Below are 26,428 nucleotides of genomic sequence, written 5' to 3' on the forward strand. Positions count from 1 at the left end.
AAGCATGTAGATGGGCTCCAATGAGACTTTCTAAAATGTATTTTATGGGTTTAATAATAAACAAATACATAACATTGTCTGGAAAAAACCCTTCACTGAGAATATTCAGCACCTGAACATAGGAATGGTTTGCAGAAAACTGACAGCGGAGGAGAATAAGGTTGGAAAAAGTGAAATGTGTATGACGATGATCTGGTCCCCCAAAGAAATGGCCATGTTAGTAGAAAGCAGTAACACTAGACTACAAACTTCTGAGCACCGAATCTCCAATACCTACCACCCTTCTTTACCTGACATATAGCAGATGCTTGGCAATTTTTTTCAGCTAAGCCTTAAAACTTCAAATTTAATATTTAATTTGAAAGATAATAGGAAAACCTAAGGAACCAAGGAGACAATCAACCAATTGAAATATGTAGATCTTATTTGGATCCAATTCAAATACGCTATTAGAGAGAAAGAAAAAATGGAACTTGACAATATTTAGATATTTTAAATGTATTGTGGTTCCTTTTTTTAATCTGGAGGTATAACATGAGGACAATCATGATAAACAAGCAAAACAGATTTCTAATAGGATTCTGGAGAGTACCTGAAATTTTCTAACAAGTTATTAATGCCATACTATAACTACATAAATATGGAGGCAATTCACAGGCAAGAAAACAATATACAGATACCACACTTAATGGAATTTAAACAGTGAGGCAAAGCGAGGCCTAGTAAAGTTGACACTAAAACTAAACTGTTATGTGACTAAAACAAAAAAATGGAACCACTCAGACTGAAGTGAAAAATAAATGGACTATAGGGTGCTACAGGGTGCATGGGTAGTTCAGAGGTTTTGGGAGACCTGGGGTCGATTCCCAGACCATGCACCCCCCCAAAAAATAGAATTAACAAATAAATAAATAAATGGACTATGGTTGAAAGTCTAAGATCATGGATTACAAAATTATTAAACTATTAGGTTTTAGCAATAGGCCTATTACTTCTGAAAGTGTTTTTGGTCCTTGATCTAATGTTTTAGTTTCTGTAAAGTAAGATTTTCTTCATATGATTTTAACAGTAGATAGGACATTACATCTAATTAAAAAGTCCAGCAATATTCCTTTAATCTATATAAAACATCACCTTTTAAATCTCATTAACCAAATGTTATACAAAGTTGATTCTCATTAATACCGTTTCAAATTTAGAGCACAATTTTAAACAAAAATAAAATCAGTTACTCTCATTTTCTTTAGCCACATATCTTAAGTGAATTTTCTTCACTTAAAGAAAATCTTAAATTCTTCGATTAACAAAACCATTTAATGATATTGGTATGTACTTACTGTCAAGTTATCTCTCAGTAACTGCATTATTAGCGTGCTGTCTTTGTAAGACTCTTCACTTAATGTATCAAGTTCAGCAATGGCTTCATCAAAAGCCTATGGCAAAAAAAGTGCATTTTAATGCTCAAATAATAAGAATTACTAAAATTTCACCCAACAGGTAAAATACATACTGTCTTTGCAAGAGAGCAGGCTTTCTCCGGAGAGTTCAGAATCTCATAATAGAACACAGAAAAGTTAAGGGCTAGACCCAATCTGATAGGATGCGTCGGTTGCATTTCCTTTTTGCTGATTTCAAATGCCTCTTGATAAGCTTGTTGTGACTGATCCACAATCCCTGGACAATAAACACCAAAATGTACTGATGAAGGTTTGCACTTCATTTTCACATTTCAAACCAAACTTTTACTGTCCAACAGTTTCCTGTAAAATATTTTGCTGGTACCACCCTTAATTAAATGGGACACTCTTAAATACCACACTAGCTACTGGCCAATGTCCAAACTAAAACAATGTCATAATCATTTCAACATTGTTATATTTTTAATAATTAAGTTATGCTATGACCACTATATCTTAAAATCATGTAGGAACATCCCTCTTCACACAACTGGCTTCTCAGAAGGCATACATTTTAGATTATCAATATTCGGTAGTAGAAATATATTCTCAGGACTCCCAACCTCCCTCCCCAAAATTATCACTATAGCTCCTTATTCAGTGTTACAAGCAATTACAAACCAAACCAAAAACAGTTTATGCTCTATAAAAAAACTACTTGCATATTATTGTATACAAAATCATCACAACAGGTTAAAAAAACAGCATACCTTTCTTGTCATCACCAGCAGCAACTTCAGCCAAGTAACGATAGTAGTCACCTTTCATTTTCAAATAGAAGACTTTGCTCTCCGCTTGTGAGGCATTAGGGATCAAAAATTTTTCCAAAAGAGACTTGGGAAGAAAACAAACAGGGTGGTAGTAAGAATAAAACATTCATAAAAGTCATAGGGGAAAAAAGCAAAAAACTCAAAAGAATTTGCATCTCTTAAGATCATACTAGAGCCTAAATTACACTGCTGATAACACAATAGTAGGCTCGTGAATTTATGATTTAAAAGCAAAATGCTTGGGCAGCAATGCTTAAAATTTGAAGTCAGTGTTCAGTTCATTAAGGATGACCGATACATTTGAATATCAGTCCTGGCAGTGTTGACAGTATTATATATTTACATGCTGCATGTTTCAGTGAGTAAGAAACATAATAGCTCATATTCAGGAAAATTTTTTACATACTGGCAAATCTTATCATTTAAGTCATGACATTAGAATGGAAAAACAGAAAAACATAAAAGATTAACCTTTGGGGACTTTCTGGAAGAATATTACTGAAAAAGAAATCAATACCATAATAGACAAAACCAGAGAGGTGGTCAGAGGAGTGGAACAGAATTAACTTCATTTATGAGAGCACAATTCAAATAATACCTTCAAAAATGGTAAAAATTGTTCAAACCAAAAATTCTTTTCTCCTAACCTATTAACATAAATGGTAGGATTATGAGAATAGACATTTAATTTCAGTAAAGTGATTTTTAGTTAATAAGACACATGTTTACATTACAGATCACAGATAAAATTCACTCTATACTTTCCATTTAAATTCTTTCATGCTAATAATTATATTACATAATTCATTTAAAGCAGAAAATAAGATCATGTCTTATTAATTCACTATTTTTCACGTCAGTGTTTTAGAGGAAGAAATGGAAAAATGTAGTTTTTTCTTTTAAGGAGAAAGATTAAAAATTTCAGCAGCAGAATGAGGCAAAGATTAAAGGAAAAAACTACTCAACACCACCTTCCTTCCTCCTGTTACACAAAAAGGATACTATGAGTATCAAGTAAATTTTTAATTTGATTGAACCTCAAATCAAATAAATCAATTCTTCAAAGGAAAAAGTATCTAATTCTTTGATTTCTGTTCTAGAAGGCATTCAATGAGTACTCCAAGCTACTTATATGCAAATATAGTTTGGAAAAAAGCTTTTAAATATTAACTTTAACTTTGTTTACCCCATTATTATGTCCCAGTGGTGGGTGGGTGAACATCCTTTAATCCAGATTCTCACCACTACCTCCTTTTTTCTTTTACTACTATTCAAACAGCAAAAGGTATTTCTATTTAAAATAGTAAGTAGGTTTTTTTCTTTTTTCACTTAGAAACAACAGCCTTAAGAAACAAATAATCAGGCTTTAAGTTCTCTCTTTACACAATATACAAAATGCATCATTAATTCAACATGGGAGATGGGATAGTGACTTTGGGGTTGGTCTAGGTTTAAATTGTGGCTCTCCATATATATGACCAACTTCATCTCCGATTCAGTTGTTTTCTCACCTGTAAAGCGAGGATTGTAACACCTACTTCCAAGGGATGTTGAGAGAAAAAACAGGTAAAGTACTTAAAGTAACACTTAGTAAAGCATTTACTGTTATTATCCCTACATATCAGACACAATACTAGAAGGTGGAAGCACAATAAAATGTTAATACTTCAAAATCTAGTTGTAGAGTTAAGTAAAAACCTGATTCCTTGATATACCACTCTAAATATGATGCTGTGGTGAAACATCTTTAAGAAATCTCTATGCAATTACTTTAGGTGGGAAGGGGTAGATTTGGTTTTTGACTGGCTAGGCAAAGGTTAAGATTGAACTAGCTATAAAGCCTAGCTGAAAAAAAGGGTTTAATGTGATTAACCAGAATACACAAATAACTTCAAATTAAGTAGGAGAAAACATACACTTTTAAAGAAGGCGCCATAAACAATTCAAGTCAACTGAGAACTTCTCTCTCGCTCATTTACATGTACTTAAGACAAAATTACGAATAATTCCAAATAAAGGTTGACAATAAAAGTAACTAAGTAGTAGAGTAACTAAGAGCAGTCACGAAGAAAGCAAGTCTCCAAGGCCTCCCTATCTCATATTTTACTGCTTCAACGCAATTTTTACAGTCATTTATCCTCCAAATACTTCATTCAGTTCCACTGTGTTATTAGGCACTGAGAATATAATTGTGAACAAGATAAATCTTTAAATTCATGGATGAGTCAACCTTAGAGCTATTAACCAGAATGGAAGGGCTGGATAACAATAATCAGGCCCCTTGTTTGTCTAGTGATAAATCTCAGAGTACCAAATGTCAACAGTGGCAAACATTTTTGGGGATTGCTGACTACAGGAAGCTGAGAAAGGTACAAATGGCATACTTTTTTTCCTAAGAAGTACAAATATTCTATATTTCAACCTGCATGAAGCTGGTAAAATATGCAATCCATAGAGACAGAAAGTAGATTAAACATTTCCAGGGACAAGTAAAAGAGGATAATAGGGATCTACTGCTTAGAAGTACAAGAGTTTCTTTTAGGGGTTCATAGAAAAATTCTGGTATTGTATGGTAGTGACCATAGCACAATACCGTGAATGTAATTAATACCACTGAAGTATACATTTCAAAATAATTAAAATTCATAAATTTTTTCTTGCATATATATATATAACAACGAAAAACTATATACATTTTTTTAACTTAGGGAGCCCCTGTGTGCTCTTCATCCAGTTTCCCCAATGGCAACATCTTACATCTTGAGTAGCTAGAGAACAATATCAAAACTAGGAAATTGACATGGACACAGTACTCAGACATTATTTAGATTTTATGTCTTATCTGTGCTCATCTACATGCCTGTGTACATGTGCAACTCTATGCAATTTTATCACGTGTAACCATAACTACAATCAAGATGCAGAACTGTTCCATCACCACAAAGCTTCTTTGAGTTATCCTTTCTAAGTTGTTGGACTTGTGTGTGTAAAGTTGTTCCTATTATGTTTGTGTGTGACTTTTTTTATTGTATAATATAACATATATACAAAACAAAGAAATAAAAAAGCAATAGTTTTCAAAGCCCTCTTCAACAAGTAGTTACAGAACAGATTCCAGAGTGTATCATGGGCTACCATACAATTCTCTCATATTTTTCCTTCCAGCTGGCTCCAGAATATAGGAAGTTAGTGGGCTTAAATATTTTATCATCACAATCGACTTTTTTTCCGTTCTTCTTTAGTGAAAAACAATATATAAAAAAAAGCTATAAATTTAAAAGCACATCACCACAATTAGTTGCAGAACCTATTTCAGAGTTTGACATGGGTTACAATTCCACAATTTTAGGTTTTTACTTCTAGCTGCTCTAAAATACTGGAGAATAAAAGAGGTATCGATTTAATGATTCAGCGTTCATATTCATTTGCTAAATCCTATCTTCTCTGTAAAACTCGACCATCACCTTTGATCTTTCCATCCCTCTCTTTAGGGGTGTTTGAGCTATGGTCATTGCAAATTTTTCATATTGGAAGGGTCTGTCACTAATATGGGGTAGGGAGACGGAACTATCTGATGTTCTGGAGAGGCTGGGATAGGTTTCAGGACTTATCTGGACCAGGGACCCATCTGAAGGTTGCAGGTTTCTGGAAAGCTACTCTAGTGCATGGAACCTTTGTGGAATCTTATATATTGCCCTAGATGTTCTTTAGGATTGGCTGGAATGATCCTGGTTGGGGGTTGGCACGTTATGATGGGTAGCAAGGTCTAACTGATGCTTGTGTAAGATCAACCTTCAGAGTAGCCTCTCAACTCTATTTGAACTCTGTAACTGATACTTTATGAGTTACACTTCTTTTCCCCCTTTTGGTCAGGATGGAATTGTTGATCCTATGGTGATAAATGGCCTACTTTTGTCTACCAAATTTTCAGGTGACATAAACTTAAGAAACACCAAGATTTTTTTTTTAATGAATTCCAGATTAACACACATATTAGTTCAAAAAAAACAAACTATTTAAAGGAAGAGAACTGTGATAAATTGTCTCCAAAGATGGTCATATCCCTGTTCATAAATGCCATTTCACCTTCATCAAGATGTGAAATTTATTTCCTTTTTCCTTGAGTCTGGGCTAGTCTTGTGACTTGAACAACAGAATGTGGTGGAAGTAACTGCTGTCCCAATTCTGAACCTAATTCTTACAGGCCTAAGAGCTTCCCTTTTTGCATAGAGCCCTGAATGTAAGAAGTCAAACTATCTGCTGGAGAGAAAAGGCGAACCAGACTTCTACTATCAAACATATAATGGAATCCACCTTGAATATTTTGGTTCCAGCTGAACTCCTAAGACGTATGCAGCAATTAGTGACCCAGCCAATGACATGAGAAGAATCGTCTAAAATGGCTTAGCCAAGAGAAGGAATCACAAAAATAAACCAGTTTTAAATCACTAAGTTTTGGATGGCTTGTTATAGAGCAATAGATAACTGAGACAAGGATGCCTGCAATTGTGATAATCAATAAACACAACATTCTTTAATTTGATTCTTCCATAACCCTATGTACCATAAAGTAGAAACTACAATTATCCTTATTTTCTAAAGGACATTGAGGATGAGCAATGTAATTTTCTAATTTGCTTAAAACCATAGCTAATGGATACATGGGTGGTTCAGTGGTAGAGCTCACCTGCCATGCAGGAGATCTAATTTTATTCCTGTCCCAGCCCTCCCCCCCACATCAAAAAAAAAAAAAAAAAAAAAACATAAAAACCCCACAGCTAAGCTTGTGAAGGTACAACTCTAACTAGGTATTCTGACCTGTAAATTTATTTCCTAACATTATGCTACAATTTCTGTCTTGATAGTGTGATATGTCTACTAAAATGGATGTGACTTTAAGATACACTGATACAATTAGGAATCAAAGAAAAAAGATTCAGTTCCACATCGTGCTAATGAGACCAAATTTAGAGTGCATTATTTATTTATTTAAAAATCAAGAAAGACAGTGACAAACTGGAGAACATCTAGAATAGTAAGCAAGAATGGTGAGGAAACAAGAAACTGTCATGAGGAATGAAGGAAGGAATCAGGAATTTAGGAATGTCATGAATGAATGGTTCCAGAAAACCAATTCTAATGGGTAAAACTTAACAAAAGCTGATTTCATTCAACGTAGTAGTCGAAATTGGAACAGGCTATCTACTCAGACAGTGGGTTCCACTCATCTTACAGAGGCTTAACAAGAAAGTAGAGGATCACCTGTCATTTTGTAGAGGGGATTCATAAATTAGGTGTGGTCTCTTTCAACTCTAATGGAAGAGAGAGAGAGAGCGCTCATCAAATTATGTTAACTGTAAGAGAAAAGAGACAAGTATATTAATGTCAAACTGACGAAAGAATACTAATCTAACTTTTCCAGATTTGGAAACCTGAAGAGACAAGCATAAGAAGAGAAAGATGGAGGGAACAAGAACAAAGGGGGAAAAGGGAGGTACGACATGTGAGAAAGCAGTAGTGACAGTAAAAGGGAAAAAATGGAGGCAAGCAAAGTAGAAAATGAAAGAAGTATCTGTTTTAAAAATACACAAAAACAAAAGACAAAAACCAACAAACAAAAAAACCCAGGCCTCAGAAATATCAACGGTTAGATATACAAAGCAGTGCCCTAAACTTCTTTACCTACAGTAGTACAATGAAAGCAATGACAGATAACGCTGGGAAACTGCAAGAATCTGAATGAAAAAGATGCGTGTATGGGGAGGTGTGGGGGGGCACAGCTGAGACAGCATCATCTAAAGAAAAAGTAAAGCAGATTGTGAGTCACTGTAACTGTTACTTCAGCTGTAAAACCCAAGCTAGGCTGACTACCAATGTACCAGAAACTTGTAAATTCTTCATATAACACAGAACATCAACTTTCTTATCCAAATGTAACTTAAAACAGAAAGGATTTTCAGGTCAAACACAAAACTTACGAACATCCTATACTCAAGCACAAAGCTAATCCATATGAACCTTACTGAAATATAGGTTAGAAATTTACATTTCCTGAAACAACTTACTTAAAAATAAACGTCTGGGGTTTTTTTCAGTTAACTTTGTTTTTTTATAATAGCCACCATCTTTTAATGATTATCATGGCCAATATTTTTGAAAATAGCTAGGATTAATTTGCTGAAGTAGAGTTAATGTATATTGTCACTTTATACATAGTCACCATGTTAAGTGGGATAAGTCTTTTACTCAGCAAAATACCAATAGAATCTATTATAATCTATTTCTTCAATGCTGCAGAAGCATATATCCAACCACATACTTAGTAAATGGTTTATAACCTGGAGCTAGACACAATTTAGTTCTGAAGAGAAAGTTCTAAACTTTCCATCTAATCAACAGATAAAAAATTAAGTGGAATCTGAAATCTTAAGATATAAAAATACTTTTTCTTTCTATTGCGATTAATTCTTTATAAAAACACTTAATACAGAGTCAGATAATGTTTTCCCCACTAAACTAGCTATTACCCACGAAGGGAAGCCTTGATCCAACGACAGTCAACATAATATCAATGCTTTGACTTAAGAGTATATTAAAATTAAGAAATTACACAAACTGACAAGTCATCTAGTCTGACTGCCCGCCCTTCCTGGGGTAGGCCTGACCCATATTAAACAAACATTCAATCCCAACTATGGTCAAATATTTCAAATGAAAGGTTTATAAGCTGAAAAATCCATCTCTATTCTAGTGACAAACCTCTCACTGGTCCTTTAGTATGATTACAGCCTGAAATTGAATAGTTAAGAGTTTATAATTTCTTTTTTGGGGGGGGAGGTGCGTGGTTCGGGAATCAAACCCAGATCTCCCAAAGGGAAGGGCGAGCATTCTACCACAGAACCATCTGTGCACCCCATTTCTCTAGCTAAAAGGTTAGAAACCACCAAAACTGCCTAGAGCTGAGGGCAAAACCTTAACCTTTGGGCATCCAAAACTTCTTGGAGGAACAGCACAGTATACTGGAAATAGCATGAACTCTAAAATCAAGCAGATTTTGAATCCCACCCTCACCAGTAATATCAAGACTTCAGGTAAATTAATCTCTCAAAGCTTTACTTTTTCACCTATACATTGCTGATTAAAATAAAATCTACTTCAAAAGGCTGTTGCGAGGTCTAAATTAGGATAAACTGATGTGCCCATCACATCATCCGACAGAATCGGCACTCAAATATTTAGTTCCTTGAGTTCTCACTGACTGCTCAGTTAAATCTAAAGAGAAGATATACGGATTTTTTTTTTGTATGCTGTGCAGTGAGGATCATATCTTATTATTGCAGCACCATCTGTTGAATTTTGGTGGCTGTATGTGTGTGCACGTGCTGGGTATCGAACCCAGGACTCCACAGGGCAAAAGAAAATCCTAATATATACAGATCTCAAAATTCAAAAATCTGCTTTAGTGCTTTTGTACTTTCCATTTTAGTACTTTACTTTGGGTTCAGTAATCTAAAATTTGTCTAACTGTAAGAGTAGCAAAAAGCTTTAATTTAAAAACAGAAGTCAGTCAATCAGACAGCAAAGATAAAGGTGAAACCTTTTTCTTTGGCATTTTTTTTTTTTTAAACAGCAGACTGGTTACAGAGCACTAACTATGGAGAAAGACTTCCTACTACATAAGCTCAAAAGTCCCTAATCACTGCTTACTAGCTCTCTCACCTTGGACAAAGTTCCAAAATCTCCCTGGGCCGTATCTACTAAAGGGGAATATTAGGTGACACCACACATAGGGGTTTTGGGAAGAGTACATGAATTAATATACAGAAATACATTCAAAATAGAGTCTGACACATGGTAAGCAAAAAGAAAAAAATTTAAATAATTTGAAGAAAATGTATTACAATAACTTTAAAATTACACCTCAACAGATGATATTGGTTAAAAAGGAACTTTTCAGGTAGTATATCTGTTACCACCAAAAATTAAAAAGCAAAAAAACCCTAAACCAACAGATCAGACATTGTAACTCTGGGCTTGAACCTTAGTACTTGTTTTAGATTGTAAAACAGTGTAGGCGCTGTGGAAAACAGGTTTGGCAGTTCGTTAAAAAGTTAAAGAATTACGATATGACCTGATAACACCACTTCCAGGGTATAACCCAAATAATTGAAAACAGGGACTTGAACAGATATTTGTACATAAGTGTTCACTGCAGCATTATTCACAATTAGCCAAAAGGTAGAAACTACCCAAGTGTCCAACAGATAGATGGATTAATAAAAGTGATATGTACATAGAATGCATTAAGCCAATAATGAATGACGCTCTGTCACAGAAGAACCATGACAAATATTGTATAATTCCACTTATATGGAATGCCCAGAAAATGCAAATTCATAGACAAGAATAGATTACAGGTAACCAGGGGGGTTTTGGAGATACTGGGCAGTTATTACTTAATGGGTATATGGGTTTCTGTTTGAGGTGATGAAAGATTTTGGTTACCAACAGTGATGATAGCACAATTATCGTGAATATAATTATTATCACTGAATTGTACATCTGAAAGTGGCTAAAATGGGAACCGTATTTTTTACATGATTTTTCTGTAAACTCATAACTTCTGTAATTTAAAAAAAATGGGGAAAAAAACGAAAACAAAAACATCTGAAGCCCACCCTGTTCATCCCAAAAAAGGAATAAGGTGCTTGTTGATAAAGAATGAAGCATAAATACAGAACGGTATATATACTAATAATGTATGCTCTTCAAAGATATAATTGTTCACATGGGCACAGTATTCTCAGGAGGATATGTACAAAGGAATTACCTGAGGAGTGGCGATGACTTTATATCCTAAACTTTGTAACAGCTAAGCCATTATCCAGAACAAGAGTAATTTAAAGTAAAATTCAGTTATGATTTTGGACCTTTAACTTTTCATATACACTTGTATTTGTAATCTTATATTCTCCTTAAAGGAACATTTTGCACATATTAGGCACTGAAATATTAAATCCCTTCACTGAATTACAACATATGTAAAATTTAATGGCTTCATTTAAATAAATGAAGTTTAGGACAATTTCTGATACTAAACGAGGAAATTTTATTAGCTCAGCATTCTTAAGACTATCAAGACAGCTCAATTTTAAAAAAACTTCTAAATAATTAAGACAAAAAAATTACAGAGGTCAATAATATCTATTAGATAATACATCTTTTGGTCAAAGAGAAAATACAAAGTTCTGCTTCTTTGGAGAACTAAAAACTGCTCTCATTTAAAATGACAAATTTTTGGGTGCCGTACTAAGCACATACATTCAGAAACAGCAGCCAAGTAGCAGGCAAAGTACCTTCTAACATGTTCCCAGCACCCTTAAGATTAAGTACCAAGATTTTATGAAATGACCATGAAGAAGGGTAGGGGAGACAAAAGAAAACTCTACCAGAGACAGAGTGGGAGGATAAGGTGAGGCAGCAAGACAGAACAAAATGGTTTGGAAGTTTTGTCTGGCATTAATTCTACCATTAACAGGTGTGACAGTAGTTTCAAATCCAAAAATATGAGCCCACTGTCCCACTCCTGTCTTTCTACAGCACTAATTTCAGAGCCTCCTTTCCAATTTTATCCCAGGAAATCTTCTCTAATGCATTGTAATAACACCTTCCCTCAACCACCACTATTCCTTAGATTTTCTTTAAATTTGAGGCCACTTTTGTTTTTCCCTTTAAAAAATAAATGGAAAAGAAACCAAACCTATATCATGCTTCATTTATTTGACTTGTGTTTCTGGTCTTTTAAAACTTAGAATAAGAAAATTTCCAGATTACCAGTCCTTGGACTAAACACTAAAAAATCAGTAACAAGTACCCAATTATGAAGTGTTACTTACACATTTTCATTTCAGCCCTAAGAGTGGTCACATATCACTATGCCTCAAATTAAACCTTTGGGCTATGTGTATGATTTGCTCCAACTAGCATCAAAGATTCAACTAATGAAAATAATATTTCAAAGAAAAGTTACAAATTACAGAGCCGGGATAATATGTTCTCCTTTCAAGAAGTAATATAATCATTATATCCTCACAAGACTCATTTGAAGGCAATTTGGCAAAAATACATTTAGTTCATAACCTTTGACAAAGTAAACATAGTTATGGGGAGACTGACTACCTTAAAAAATCAATTAATACTTTTAGAATAGGGTTTTAAAGAAGCCCATGCTGTTTAAGTCTTAAAATATTATGCACTATATCTATAATTAGTTAAGTAATAGGACAACATCATATGTATCTTCTTATATGATGCACGGAAGAGGACATAACTATCATTTCCAAAAGATTCTCACACCAAAATTGAATCATGAAAAATCACGAGACAAATCCAAATTGAGGACCATTTTACAAAATAACTAGCCAGTATTGTTCAAAAGTATTAAAATCATGAAAGACAAAGAAACGAAAATGGATTCAGAGTAAGGAAATCTAAGGGCAAATGATAAAATGAAAACTGTGATCCTGGTGAATCCTAAACCAGAAATACAAAAATTATAGTGGCACAACAAGTAAAACTTAAATATAAAAGTTTATTATATCAATATTAATTCCCTGATATTGACATACTGACATACTGTAGCTATATAACACGTAGATATTTGAGGAATCTAGGTAAAGAGTATATAGGAATCCTTTGAACTATTTTCCAACTTTTCTCTAAAACTGAAGTTATTTCAAAATGAAGAATTACAAAAATAAAATTTCACTGGCTAGGGAAAGACAACTACCAGATATAGAAAAAAAGGAAATAAAATGTTCTATTTTCCTGTTGGTGGTAATTTAATATTACAAGTATCACAAAAAAACAAACATTTAAAGAGAAATCCTTTTTAATAGTGACTATTTCTATAAATTAGAACTACCAGTGAGTTTTGCTCTTCAATCCTCATGCCCTTTTTGTCCTCATCTGTTTCTCAAATTTCCTTATTGGACTTGTATTACTTTTGTGTTTAAGAGAGAAATGGCTCAAAAATAGTGATGCACTTGTAAATCAAAAATGAGGGTGCATAATATTCTTAGACAGTATTCTTTAAACTGGTCATAGTACTCACAGTTTAATTCTCACAAAGATAATTATGCATAAAATATCATTGGCAAATAGTTGAATAGCTTCACAATAGCAAAGCAAACATATCAACCTTAATGAGACATGTATGGAATACAATTTAAAATATAGATGGTGTAACAGTTTCCTCTGACTTGGTCTCACCAAATACACAGGTGGGAAAAAGACCACGCTTACATAACCTTTTCTACTTTTGAGATGTTAGGAAGGTAACAAGCTATCAAGGCACAAGGGCCTTCCAATGCACCTCATTATTAAGTACATGACTTGAAACACAATCTAAAACCAAAGTCACTGTTTTTAATGAAGTGATCCCTCCCCCCTACTTATTCTGACAATCCCCCATCAGTCCTTAATAACTTACATCTTATAGTAAATGTGTTTCCATCTACAAATAAGGTTACTAAGGAAAAACAGTAATGCTATTTATATTTATGGATTTACTACGACTCAATGTAAACCACTGAACTTCAATTTCTTGATCTGTTAAAATAAAATGCTATACTGGATGATTTCCAATGTTGCTGCTTTTTTTTTCCCTATGCTGTATGGCGGAGTCACATTTCATTCTTTTTCCATGTGAGTATCCCATTATTGCAGCATCATTTGTTGAATTTTTTGTTTGTTTTTGTTGTTTTGTTTGGGAAGCGCATGGGCTGGAAATCAAACCTGTGTCTCCTGCACAGCAGGCAAGAGCATTCTATCACTGAACTACCCTCACATCCCCTCCAATGCTTCTTAAACCCTAAGAACAAATGCCAACTCCAAATGTTATTATCCAATTTTAAAAACACAAAATAAACCACAGAAGTAATTTTTAGTAACTTTGTCATTAAAAGGAAGTAATTTAATTCCAATTCTGTAACATAAGTTCATATTTCTAGTCCTGTACAATCCCTCCTGCACACAGACAAATAAAACGGACTTATTTTAAACATTTAATTTTCCAAGAACTTTTACTTTTTCTGTAGATCCACTGAGCCTTTTATCACCCCTAGACCTCTTAAAATTGTAAAAAGGAATCAGACAAAGCCTCCATTAATTTGTCTCTTACTCCCCCGTGTGGCTGAAGTGGCTTCCTTTATCTGAACTGCAACTTTCTCAATTGCTTCCAACCAACCAATAAGAAAAGTGCTTCACTAACAAGACAAATACAATGGTATTAGGTGGTATCAAGAACTAATTTTGTAGTTATTTGCAGACATCTGATTTTAAACTTTTATCCTTCTGTGCCACTGTTGGCTTAGAGGAATAAAATTTGAAGTTGAAAACAGGAATTCTATGAATAAGGTGGTCATATATACAGGAAAGGTTAAAAATAGCTTAACTTCAGTGATAGAAGACTGAGGATGAATGATGGATGATTTTCACAAAGTCACTTAACTGATTGCATTTTCAAATAATAGATGGTAAATCTCTCCAACTTTTTTTTAAAAACAAGAAATGATAAAGCAGAGGTTTATTATCCCTGGTATTTAATATTAAAGTCAATCTAAAGTAGGTGCTCTCTGACTTTTGCCCAAAATGAAATGACAGCTATCTTCACAAAACATAATGTTGATAGAAGGCCCAGAATGTTCCAAAATGTTTTGTTTTAAAAAAAAAAGTCAATTGGGAGAAAGGGCTTACAAAAAATGGGAATAGAAACTGCTAAGGCAAATCAGATTCAGAGAACTGCCAGCCCCCACACCATTAAAGCTAGCAAAATAATTCAGGAGAATCAATGTTTTACTGCAAATTCAAAATATAATTCCTCAAACATTAAAAGCAAAATGGTAAGATACAAAAAGAACTTACTGAACAATAAGCAGTAGCTGATAAAATTATTCTGACACTTTTAAGGGCTTTCTCTTTCACCTGTCTTCCCCAAAGCCCCTTTTATAGTTGCCATCAGCCTTGAGCTGGGCACAAACCAAGGACCCGTTTTCCAGTATTCCACTACAAAGCCATTTTTTGTTTTTAAAACACCCCATTTTTGATAGGTCCTTTTAATCTGCACAACATGTATTTGGCTTACCTCCCTAGTGGGACAAGACTACCTCCTCCATATTCAATCAACATGCAGTACTCTCTCATTCATATTCTCTTTGATTATTTGGGTGCATGTTTCTCTCTAGGTTGTGAAGATTTTTTTAAGAGCAGATGCAATTTCTGCTCTTGAAAATTTCCTTATCCCCAGCATATAGCATTAGGTATATGGAACTGTAAGTAGTCATCAAACATTAATGAGTTTAGCAATTCACTGTCATTCTCTTAAACTTTATCTCAATATTAATAAATCATGATGCACCAAAGTAGTAATGTCATAGAGGTACAAAAGGAGAAACGTTATTTGCTATTTGATAGTGTTAACTCAATAACTCATCAAAACATTCTAATGAGTCAGATTCTATTATTTCCATTTTGAAGATGTGAAAACAGTGACACAGAGCTGTAATAATTTGCACTATGTCACAAAGTGGGCCCAAAAAGTCTGCAGAGACTGTGCTGTTATTACCTGTCTACAATAACTAGCACACTTTATTTTTAGAAATGTTACATAAAGTTTTATGCCATGTGATTCACAGTCGAGAAACAGAGCCTGATAATCCCATCTGCCAGATGGGAACAATCAAAGGGCAAACTGGAAGGGAGAGATACTAGTTTTAATGAAGGGCATGATCACTCTGGGTTGCAATGTTTCCAAGTATCTTCCAAACACAGTACTAAAGTAATCCATCAAAATGTTGAAACAAAAAATTGATTTAAGTATACTACAGACTGCCTACATAACAGTGTCTTCAATTGTCATTCCAGGTAATCACATTTTTAAGTAATGAGTTTTGGGTAGGATTTTCATCAAGTATCTGGGTTGCATGTGGTTCAAATAGGTTCTATGCCAATCTAAACTCCAAACTTATTATATGTTTTGGGAGCAAAATCTTATTTATAGACTACGAGCTAGCAATTCATGAATACTGGAACTGCAAGGTAGGAAGGTAGGCTTTTCTCAGAAAAGCACCTGTAATTTAGCCTTGATGAGAAACACTCAACTCACCACGGGATTCCTGGATAATGTCAATAATTAACTCTTGGATCTCAAAATTGTTTTAAGTTTGGAACTAATCCTACTGAAAAGTTTCTTCTCGATATCCTCATTCAAACAATTCAAATAGGTAAAATTTCAATGCACCCCAAAATTGGGCACTAACTGCAAAATTAAATGCAATTAAGATCTTTCCTAGCTAGATATTTTTAACTCAAGAACAAACATGTGTCAACCCATCAGAAAAACTCATATTTTGGTCTATTTAATTAATTTATTTTTTTGCATGGGCAGACACTAGGAATCGAACTCAGGTCTCCGGCATGGCAGGCAAGAACTTTGCCACTGAGCCACCATCGCACCTTCCTGGTCTACTTAATTTTATAGATTAACATTAAGCTGACTGTCCTCAGATTCTTGCCTCACATTCTACCTGAGGCTATTATTATTTCTATTTAGGACATATTTGCACATATTTTTATTTGGAGAAGGAAAGGTTCACAACTATAAATCCTGTCAAATAAAATCCACAAAAACTTATACGTTGAAACATTTAAATAATTTATTCCAACATATGTAAACAAACATATATATATGCCATATAACAGAAACTCCTGTAACAATCCACTCATCTAGGTGTGGTTGTTGCCCAAAGATTCACTTTGTAGGAAAAGAATGATAAAAAAAATAAAATAAAATTCATCAAAATCTGCCTACATTATTACTAATGCCACAAACACTTTATCATAAAATGCAAAATTAAATCAATGACAATGACAACTGTTGCTGCACACCAATTTTCACAAAAATAGATGTTTTTCATCACTACAGGGATTACTGACTAGAGAACAAGTGGAGAAGGACCTGTTACTAAGTGGCAGGTAGTACAATGGAAACTGCTGAGACATGGCCAAGTTGTGCCACCAAAAAATATTAAACACATCATATTTCTTAACTGTACTTCACAAGTGAAATACCACAATCATCAATGGTTCTGTTTCCAAGGAAAATGAACGGATGTAGCCAAACTGCTGAAGATGAAAATAACTTCAATATCAAGATAAACATACACTAAATCAGAATAAAGTAGCAGAAACCCTGAGGACATAAAGATGGAAATTAGCAATGGCTGGCACCAGGGATAGTGAGATGACCAAAGTATTAGGCTCTAATACTTTTTTGGCAAGGATCAAATAGATGGACAAAAGGAAAGCACTGTTTTTTATTATGATAAGAACTGTATGGTGTATAGAATTTAAATAAAGGTAGCAAACCCAAGTGAAAGACCACCAGTAGCAGTAAAAAGGCTTATAATTGAGCTGTTGTCCATTCTAATTAGATCAAGTTTATCCTTACAGTATCACTTACTTGTCAATGTTCTTCTCTGAGTAGGAAGTAAGGGCAAAATTACTGCTAGTACAGTGGCAAATACTACCCAGGGATAAATCATAACAAATGAATGTAAAAGGCTGAGAACCATGACCTAGGCAACACAGCAATAACAGCTTGCAATCAGAAAATGAAGTCCCAAAAAAAAAAAAAAAAAAAAAAAAAAGGCATAACTGACCCTAAGATTTAAGCCTAGAATATGTGCTAAAATGAGGTAATTAGGACAGGTAGTTTCAAAAGGAAGATGAACTCTCATTTTGGGCATACTGAAAATGATAGCAGTTCTAAATCCTTAAAAACTTTAGTGTTTGTTTTCAATAAAGTAAAGCTATCATAATAAAGAACAACTGGGAACCAGAATGAAATCACAATAAGGATCACAGGAATTCTGGAAAACAATTCAAATATTTATTAGAATCCCAACAGACTAGAAGTTTTTATTATTACCACTTAGGAATCACAAGGCACAGAAAAAAATCTGAATAACAGAATCTCTCCAGAAACCATTCCTTTATAAAATGCAGACAAATAAGCCTCATGGAAAAAAAAGAGAAAAAAATGCTTGATACTGATTCAGATTAAACTCAGTTTCAATGGCTGGACATTTGTAGTTATCTACAAGTAGATTTCTCACCTGACAAGATCAAAACCAATACTTGAAAAAAGTGAATTACTGGGAAAATTCAGTAGAAGCTGGGAATCATTAAAAAATAAAAGTACCTTAAATACTTTGTTTTAGCCTAAAACAACAAAGTATACTCATTTCTAATCTGTTAGCATAGTGCCAAAGGTTTCTTCCTAGAATATGAGACCACTGACGGAGAAGTGTATAATCTTTACCACATAAGTTTTTAATCTTAGCTGACACTAGAACACCCATATTTTGAATTTTTAAAATTTACTTCTCACTTATTACACACACTTTTAAAATAATGTGTACTAAAGACATTTAATACTGTAAATATTAATATTATAATGTTTATATATGTATACATACTTGTAATATATATTATAAAGGCAGAACTATTTCCTATACTGGGCTCTCTTTATCTGCGCAAAGCACTTCACAGATAATCATGTAAGTATTAAATATTTATTCATGGGTAAAACTCATAAATCTTTTATAGGTTAAAGCTGCCCCAGAAGCTAAACTCAATTCTGAACAAAAATAAGACTAATGTACAAACAATGACGAACAAATTATGATGCAGGGTCCCACTTGAGAATCTAGTCTAACATTAAGAAAATTAATCCAAAGAACAGAAATAGATTTCTCAGACCAAATGTTCAAAATAATTGTCAAATCATAAAAGCTGATTTTCTTTATAAAACAGAAATATTCTGTCTACCAACCGACATTCTAAGGCGGAAAACTTGGTGTCAATTTCTTCACTTGAAATGTTTTTCATGTCCTTTAAAGTCTCCCATTTTTAGCATTTAATATATATCATATAATAACTGGCCCTTAACAATCTAACCAGTACACATCTCTCCTTGTAGTTTCATCTTTGCAAAATTATTCAAAAAGTTTTAACTGCATCAAGATTCCCAATACAAAAAGCTTGTAATATCTCCCTTACAGACCCTTCACTTAATTTGCTGGATTAACCAAATTCCACTTAACTAACAGCTGGTTTACAGTAGGTTCTTTATTTCTACGTTAAAAAAAAAATGCTCTTGATGAGGCTAAATGCTTGTAGCTAGTAGATTTTGAGCTACTCTCTCTGGAATGCCCTTCTGTTTCCATCAGCAGAGCTCCATGCTTACTGATGTCTGTTTCTAAAACTATGCCATTATACTGGCTGTAATTACTTAAAATGTTTTTATATTCCTCAATGAAATACAAGTGTGAAAAGATGTGTTCATCTGAAAACTAAATGGAATGCTTTAGAAAGACTAGTGTTAAAGCAGAGCCACTAAAAAAAAAAACAGAAAAGAAAAATCACTTGTAGCACATGAACTTATAAAGCGTAAAAAAATAAAAAACTGTACATAACTAAAAGAATTCTGAACTGATTGCTTATCAATCATTTAAATTCTCACTCCATCACAGAAACAAAAAAAACCTGCTTTTTGTAAAGGATGCAGACAGCTGTGGTTTATGCAAGATGACAAATTATTTCCAAGCTGTAGAACTATAGACAATGAAAAGGTCTTGGCCCCACATAAAAACTGGCAAATGAATGCACACATCAATATTTTAATTTTTTAAAAATGTTTAAAGCAAGCATGTTTAATTTACCTGTACCATTATTGAGGTGTCAACAGGATTTCTTTACTAAGCAAATGGCTGTTCTTAAAAGACAAAATGAAAAGAAAAATTACTCTAAGCTATCACAACTCTAAGGTAGTTTGTTCCCCTCTGTTTCTAATTCAAATACCTCTGTGAGAGCTGAATAGAATTTCTTCTCTTTTCTGGTAGATTAAAACAATTGGATCATTATTTCATGTGTGTGTGTTCTTATACTTTGAGACTTTTCTTAGGATTTTCACTCTAATTTCAATTTTAATCATCTTTCCTCTTAGTTCACTTTTAAGTATCTTCACACCTCACCTCATCACTAAATTCCTCCATATCATCTACAACTCTTATAGAACAGGCAGGACCAGAAAGGTAACCTGTTGTTCCTGATCAAATTGTTGGTTATTCTTTCCCTTCCCAATCAAATACCTACCTTCCCACCACCCTCCCTACATTTTCTTCATTTCCACTTCATATACCTCAGATCTCCCAAATGTACAAAATACCTCACTGGGTGCACTACTTACCGCTTACTGTGAAACTCTTTCTTTAAAAAGACTACTGAACTTTATTATCAAATGCCCAATTTATATATTTTTGGAAGGGATTTGTAGATATCTACAATGTTACAGAAGTTGTTCATACTTGTGAAATATACTGAAAGCTACATTTGGAAAAAATACCTAAATATATATCTATAAAGAAGTTAAGATGGGTGTGACACTGCAAATTCTTCTGAGAAGCCCTTGTTCCAATCACTGCACAGTGATTCTCAGCTTAAAACTAAGTCAATATAGCAGTTTTCTTCTGTTTTTTTAAAAATTTTTATTGATAAAGCCATGAACAAGCATATACATTTTTAGCATACAAACATTCCATGTACACCTACCACGTACAATCAATGGCTCACAATTTCACCACATAGTTGTATATTCATCACCATGATCATTTTTTAGAACACATGCATCACTCCAGAAAAAGAAATAAAAAGAAAAAACTCATACACACCATACCCCTTACCCCATCTCCTCTCATTGACCACTAGGTATTTTCATCTATCCAATATACACATATATACATACATTTTAACATTTGCTCCCCCTATTATTTATTTTTTAATCCTTATGTTTTACTTATCTGTCCATACCGCAATATAGCAGTTTTTAAAGCCCACGGCACATCTTAATTTATTCAGACTAGGGAGGACCCAAAACAAAAGCTGTCTGGTTTCCTAGCTTGCTCTCTGTTTAATGATAGGTTCTGTGGGCTAGAGATAAAAATCAGTACCCAGCAACCACATCTTAGATCGCCCTGGGCAAATAAAGATGTAGAATGGCATTCTACAATGGAACTCAGTCAAGTTAGGTAAATCACTATTATGATTACTCAACTACTGTTGCCAACCGTTACAGATGTTGGACACACTATTTACTGCTTCCTCTCATACCTCTGATAAGAAAAGACATTCTTTGTCCTATACCAGTAGCTTTCAAATTTTTTAATGAATCCTTTGAAACTTTGATGATGAGTGGGTACACAGACGGTCTGCCCCAGAAACACACACATGCACAATTTTAAAGTCTTCTTGGATCTTCTGAATCCTATTCACAGACTCTTGAGTTAAGAGAGCCTGTCCTATCTGCAAAAGGCTTATACTGTTGTCTTTTGCTTTTAAACAACCCAAAAGCTGATACAAACAGAAGGGGAAAACAAGGTAGTCAAAGTGCTTTAACTGATTTGCAATCCCTCGGGGGTCGCCACAGGGAACAAGTGGACTTCTTCAGGCCATGCAGCTATTAAATGGTAAAAAAAAAAAAAAAAAAAAAAAAAACGGTTTTACTGAACCTAGAGGTCTTTTTAACATGGGATATTTCTCTGAGTTTGAATTACGTTTTCTAGTATGCAATTCCTCACTTCATTATCATGTACAAGACAAAAATTACCCGATTTTTGGCTACATGTCTGTCTGACTATGCAGAAGAGGTGTTAGGGACCTCCCCAACCTCCCCTCTTTTCTACTACTATAATACTTATGGTTTAAGCATTTGGCAGGAAAGACAGATTACATGGGTACATGCACATCAATCTCAAATTAACAGAACGAAAAAAGGAAGAACACCAAGTTCTTTTGTGCAATGAAAAATCCTCATTATAAAGAATGTACCAGTGACCATTTTCCATGTTAATGGCTTATAACTCTTTAAAGGTAATAGTCTCTGTTCTGTATGTTTATTAAATGGTATATATTAAACAAACACTTGATACATGTTAACAAGAATGGGCTACTAAACAGCTCTTCAGAAAAACATCATCTCTGGAGGTGGGCTGCTTTTATGGGAAGATGATATTTCTTAGATATTACGATACAGATGGCTCAATAAAACATAATCTGGGTCATCACTGATGTCACCAGCCAATAACATTAATTCCACAAGTCAAAGTTTAGGAAAAATCAGAGTAATAAAAAATGATCTTTTTCATCATGTAATTAAGACCTTAAAATGTAAGCAAATTAAAGCACATTAACACTTCACTAATCCTAAAGCAAATGGTTTGAAAGATTGAAAACTTTTTTCTAAAGAAGAAATACCAGTACTGCTACACTTTATCATTTTGTTTTAGTAGAAAGGAGAAAGGGAATTTTATACAAGATGTTTCCAGAGTCACCATGCCCTCTTAAAAAACATGGTAGGAAAAGAAGCCCATTTTATCTATTTTCCCAAATTACCAGTGCTGTTGGCCTACTTCTACTATCCTCTTCTCTTCCCACAAAACCTTTCCGCACATTCATTTAAACAACACGAACATCTACATGTTAGGAGGTATGAGTCATGCAAAGACCACCAACAGAACCTTACTCTTGAAAAGTCCAAGGCTGGAAGCACAATCTTGTTAGAATTTCCTAAGCATTTTGCATGGTAAACAATTAGACTTCCATGTTTTAAACTTTCGAAGTGGAAATTTCATTTAGCCTTTATGAAAAGCCAGTGCTATTCTGAAGGTGAACATGGGTAGTGACCAACATAAATTCTCTTAATAATCATATCAACAGTTACCATCCACTGATTCTACACAATAGAATTTGGTTAGTAAGGAAATTTGGTTTTTCTTTAGTAAGGAAACCAAAAGAAAGCACAGGTAAAATTGCTATGGTCTTGGTCTTTTTCCTAGAAAAATCCTCACATTGACAGGACCTTTTATACTTTGTGCATGGAAAACATGCAAATACCTACCTGGAATCACAAAACAGCTTGTTAGCAGAGCAAATGTTACCACATCCCCTTTTATCTCTGAAGTTAACTTTTGTCTTAAGAGAAATTATGATTTGTAATAAATCCTTTGAATCCAAAATAAAAATTATTTGGCCTATCAAGTATAATAAAACACCAAATGTAACAAAATTCAGTATAACAGATATGAGTTAGTACAAGAGAGCAAAAAAGCCACATTTTTTTACTGTAGAAAAAAATAGCTCACTGTCAAATTTTAGACATTATCTTATTACCCTAGTAAACCAAAAAATAAGCATCTGTCATTCCCAATGTCATTCTCATCTGTCTGCCTCAATAAGAGCATGGAATTTTTTCTCATCTTAAGAAATTTTTTTGAATAAAGCTTCCAAGAAGATGCCACATGAAACTTTACCACTGCGAACTCACATTAATTACGAAAAAAAAAAAGCCTGAAGAAAACATCACTTAGGAAAAATATAATTTAGGCACTAAAACAATTCCATTAGTAATTGGAATAAAAATCATCACAGCTTAAAAAAAAAAAACCACCCAGACTCACAACCACATCAGAAATAATCCTACACTGCTTATAATGGTAGTTCTATGAACAAGTGCAGTTGGATCTGCTATCAGTTATCCTCAAATCTAAATTTCTCTGGATGAGAAAGTGATCATTTGTAAGAAATCAGATTACAATAAACCAATATATAATGTTTAATTCTTTTAAACTTCTTTTTATCATGGCTGGCTGTTCAAAGTTGACTTCCAATACTCAGACTTGCAGAGGTAAAACAGTGAAGTGGTGAAGTCAGTTTTCTGTATGGCTGACTCATTACATTAACATTATAGTGGCTGATCCAGGGAGGAGTACTATGCCCATAATCAATCTATTACATTTCTCTTACATAAAACAAGATTAAGTCAAATTCCTGGGTCCACAAATGTACATCTATGAAAATTAGCTCTAGAACTACTACAAATAATACCAGAAATGGTAACATTACCAGTTTATCTTTTCAATTTGTACAAAAGATTGCCAGCCTCTTATTTTTAGCCAAATCGAACTGGTGATCATTGTTGCTTTCATACAATCTTATCTAGAACAGTTTTAATATCTTTTAGTTATGACATCCTGAAGACTTCTAAATTTAGAACACCCAGCTTTTAAAAAGAAAAAAAAAATTAGAGAAAGAAAAAGTTAAGAGTAGTGTAACTCATACCCATTATAGCAACCCTATATTATAATGAAGCTAAACAATGTTTCTCACCAGTACATCATTGCAGATATCTCTCAACTCGGTCTCAATTTTCTCTCTGTATTCACGAGCCATCTGCTGTTTTTTCTCAGCACCTTCCGTCTTTTGCTCAATACTTGAGACGACCCTCCAAGATGACCTACGAGCTCCTACAACATTTTTATAAGCAACAGAGAGAAGATTCCTCTCCTCATTGGATAATTCAGCTCCTTGCTCAGTTACAGACTTCATGCAGGCTGCCATGTCATCATATCGCTCAGCCTGCTCGGCCAGTTTGGCCTTCTGCACCAGCTCATTTTTATCCATGACTGGATGTTCTGCAGAAGAAAAAAAAGTACCATTTAGATATTTTTTTCCAACAAAATAGAAAGACTCAAAATTATACCGGTTGTATAAAGCTATATTAATACCTCAAACCTACTTGTCTATTGAAGATAGTCACATGAGGAAATAAAATGCAGTCTCACAAAAGGAGATCAGAATAAGAAAAAAAAAAAAAAGCCATAACCAACGAGGTTAATTTAAAGCCTTCAGGACATTAACATCAGTTTCACAAAACTAAAATTGCATTACCTCAACTTTGTTTAGAAGATCTTAATTTCACATAAGGTCAAAACACATTTGGTCAAGGGGCTGCCTGAAAAACCACCCCTTATCTTGCTTGTCCAGAAGCTCAACTCTAGTTTCAACATCACTAGTGATCCAAAATTAAGCAGCTTTTCATCCTTTGGTGAATATAATGTCTACAAAGAATGTTACAATTTCTATCATACTCCCAGAATCATGATTCACTTTAATGTAATTCACATCTTTTTACTTTCATAATACCTACTTCTTGTCAGGAGTGTTTTAGCTTAAATTTTAGTTGGTAATACCTTCACCCCAACTTTACTGGACCTTAAAAAACTTGTCAGCTAAGAAAATTTCTAGGAAAAACGACCAAATTCATTGTTCTCAGGTACTCAATGTCAAACACAACCATCAATGATCAATATCTAACTGACCCTAGGGCCTCATCTACCCTGTGTTGTTACTTACATACACGTTTATAAAATATATTCACCAGTCCTGGAACTTCAACTCTTACACATTTGTGAACACAAAAATGTTATACTGGAAGCACACTATCTACAAGTGTTTGCAATGTCACTGTTCCAGTTTAAATGTAGAATACTGCCTGCATTTCTAGTAGACACAGTTTAATTGAATGTTATCACTCAAGCTATCCTTTTACCACGACTTCCCATCCAACTCCTTCATTTCAAGCTCCCTAGGACTTCTCCACATATCTCTCCTACACTTTTAAGGGAATACATTTTGAATCTGTTAAACAATACAGAAAGATACCAACAATTTTAACGAAAAACGTACAACCTGAAGTGCACTGTCAAATTGAAAGGTGGAACACAAGAACCATTGTCACCCAACATGGGAATTGATTTCCCAATATTATATCCTTTATCTTCCCAAGGAAATCCACAATACTATTCCTCCCGTCAAAATCAGAGCAGGACCCCAATACTTAAACAAGTAATCATCCTGCTGAGATATCCTTATGTGATAAACTTTAAAATTCATGGTTGCTTATTTTCCCCCGACTCTGGAAATTAGATTTTTTCCCTTGGAACTCAGAACACTCACTGGTTAATGCCGCTTCTAACGAAAATTTATCTTAAACCAGCACAAAGGCCTTTTTCCTCCAACACAAGGGGAAATGGATTAGACTTCTTGCTGAAATTGAATTCCCCAAGACCTCGCCTCTACAGTGCAGAGAGAACGCGCCGCACCCATTTAACCCTTAACCGACTTAGGACTTCTAGACTGGGTGAAACGAAAACGGGTAGACCGTGCCTATAAAGTGGAAATCCTTCCGTCCGCGCTACCCGCCGCCGCCCACCCTCTTCCTTGGCTCCGCCCAAGCTTGTGCCT

The 26,428-nt window shown here is 34.2% G+C and overlaps 1 protein-coding gene across 4 annotated transcripts in view; it reads right to left on the reverse strand.

Annotated features, from left to right (window-relative positions):
- Window positions 1–26,428, reverse strand: part of YWHAZ (tyrosine 3-monooxygenase/tryptophan 5-monooxygenase activation protein zeta) — a 32,710-nt gene that overhangs the window by 4,273 nt on the left and 2,009 nt on the right. For all 4 annotated transcript variants that reach the window (XM_077167367.1, XM_077167370.1, XM_077167369.1 and 1 more), the window contains exons 2-5: window positions 24,512–24,816; window positions 2,168–2,291; window positions 1,511–1,674; window positions 1,338–1,433 (exon numbers count right to left, since the gene is read on the reverse strand). In XM_077167367.1, coding sequence (XP_077023482.1) covers window positions 1,338–1,433; window positions 1,511–1,674; window positions 2,168–2,291; window positions 24,512–24,805 — 678 coding nt within the window. In that variant the 5' untranslated portion in view covers window positions 24,806–24,816. The remainder of the gene's footprint in view (window positions 1–1,337; window positions 1,434–1,510; window positions 1,675–2,167; window positions 2,292–24,511; window positions 24,817–26,428) is intronic.

Source organism: Tamandua tetradactyla, chromosome 6, assembly GCF_023851605.1.
Source record: "Tamandua tetradactyla isolate mTamTet1 chromosome 6, mTamTet1.pri, whole genome shotgun sequence".
NCBI classification, from domain to species: domain Eukaryota; kingdom Metazoa; phylum Chordata; class Mammalia; order Pilosa; family Myrmecophagidae; genus Tamandua; species Tamandua tetradactyla.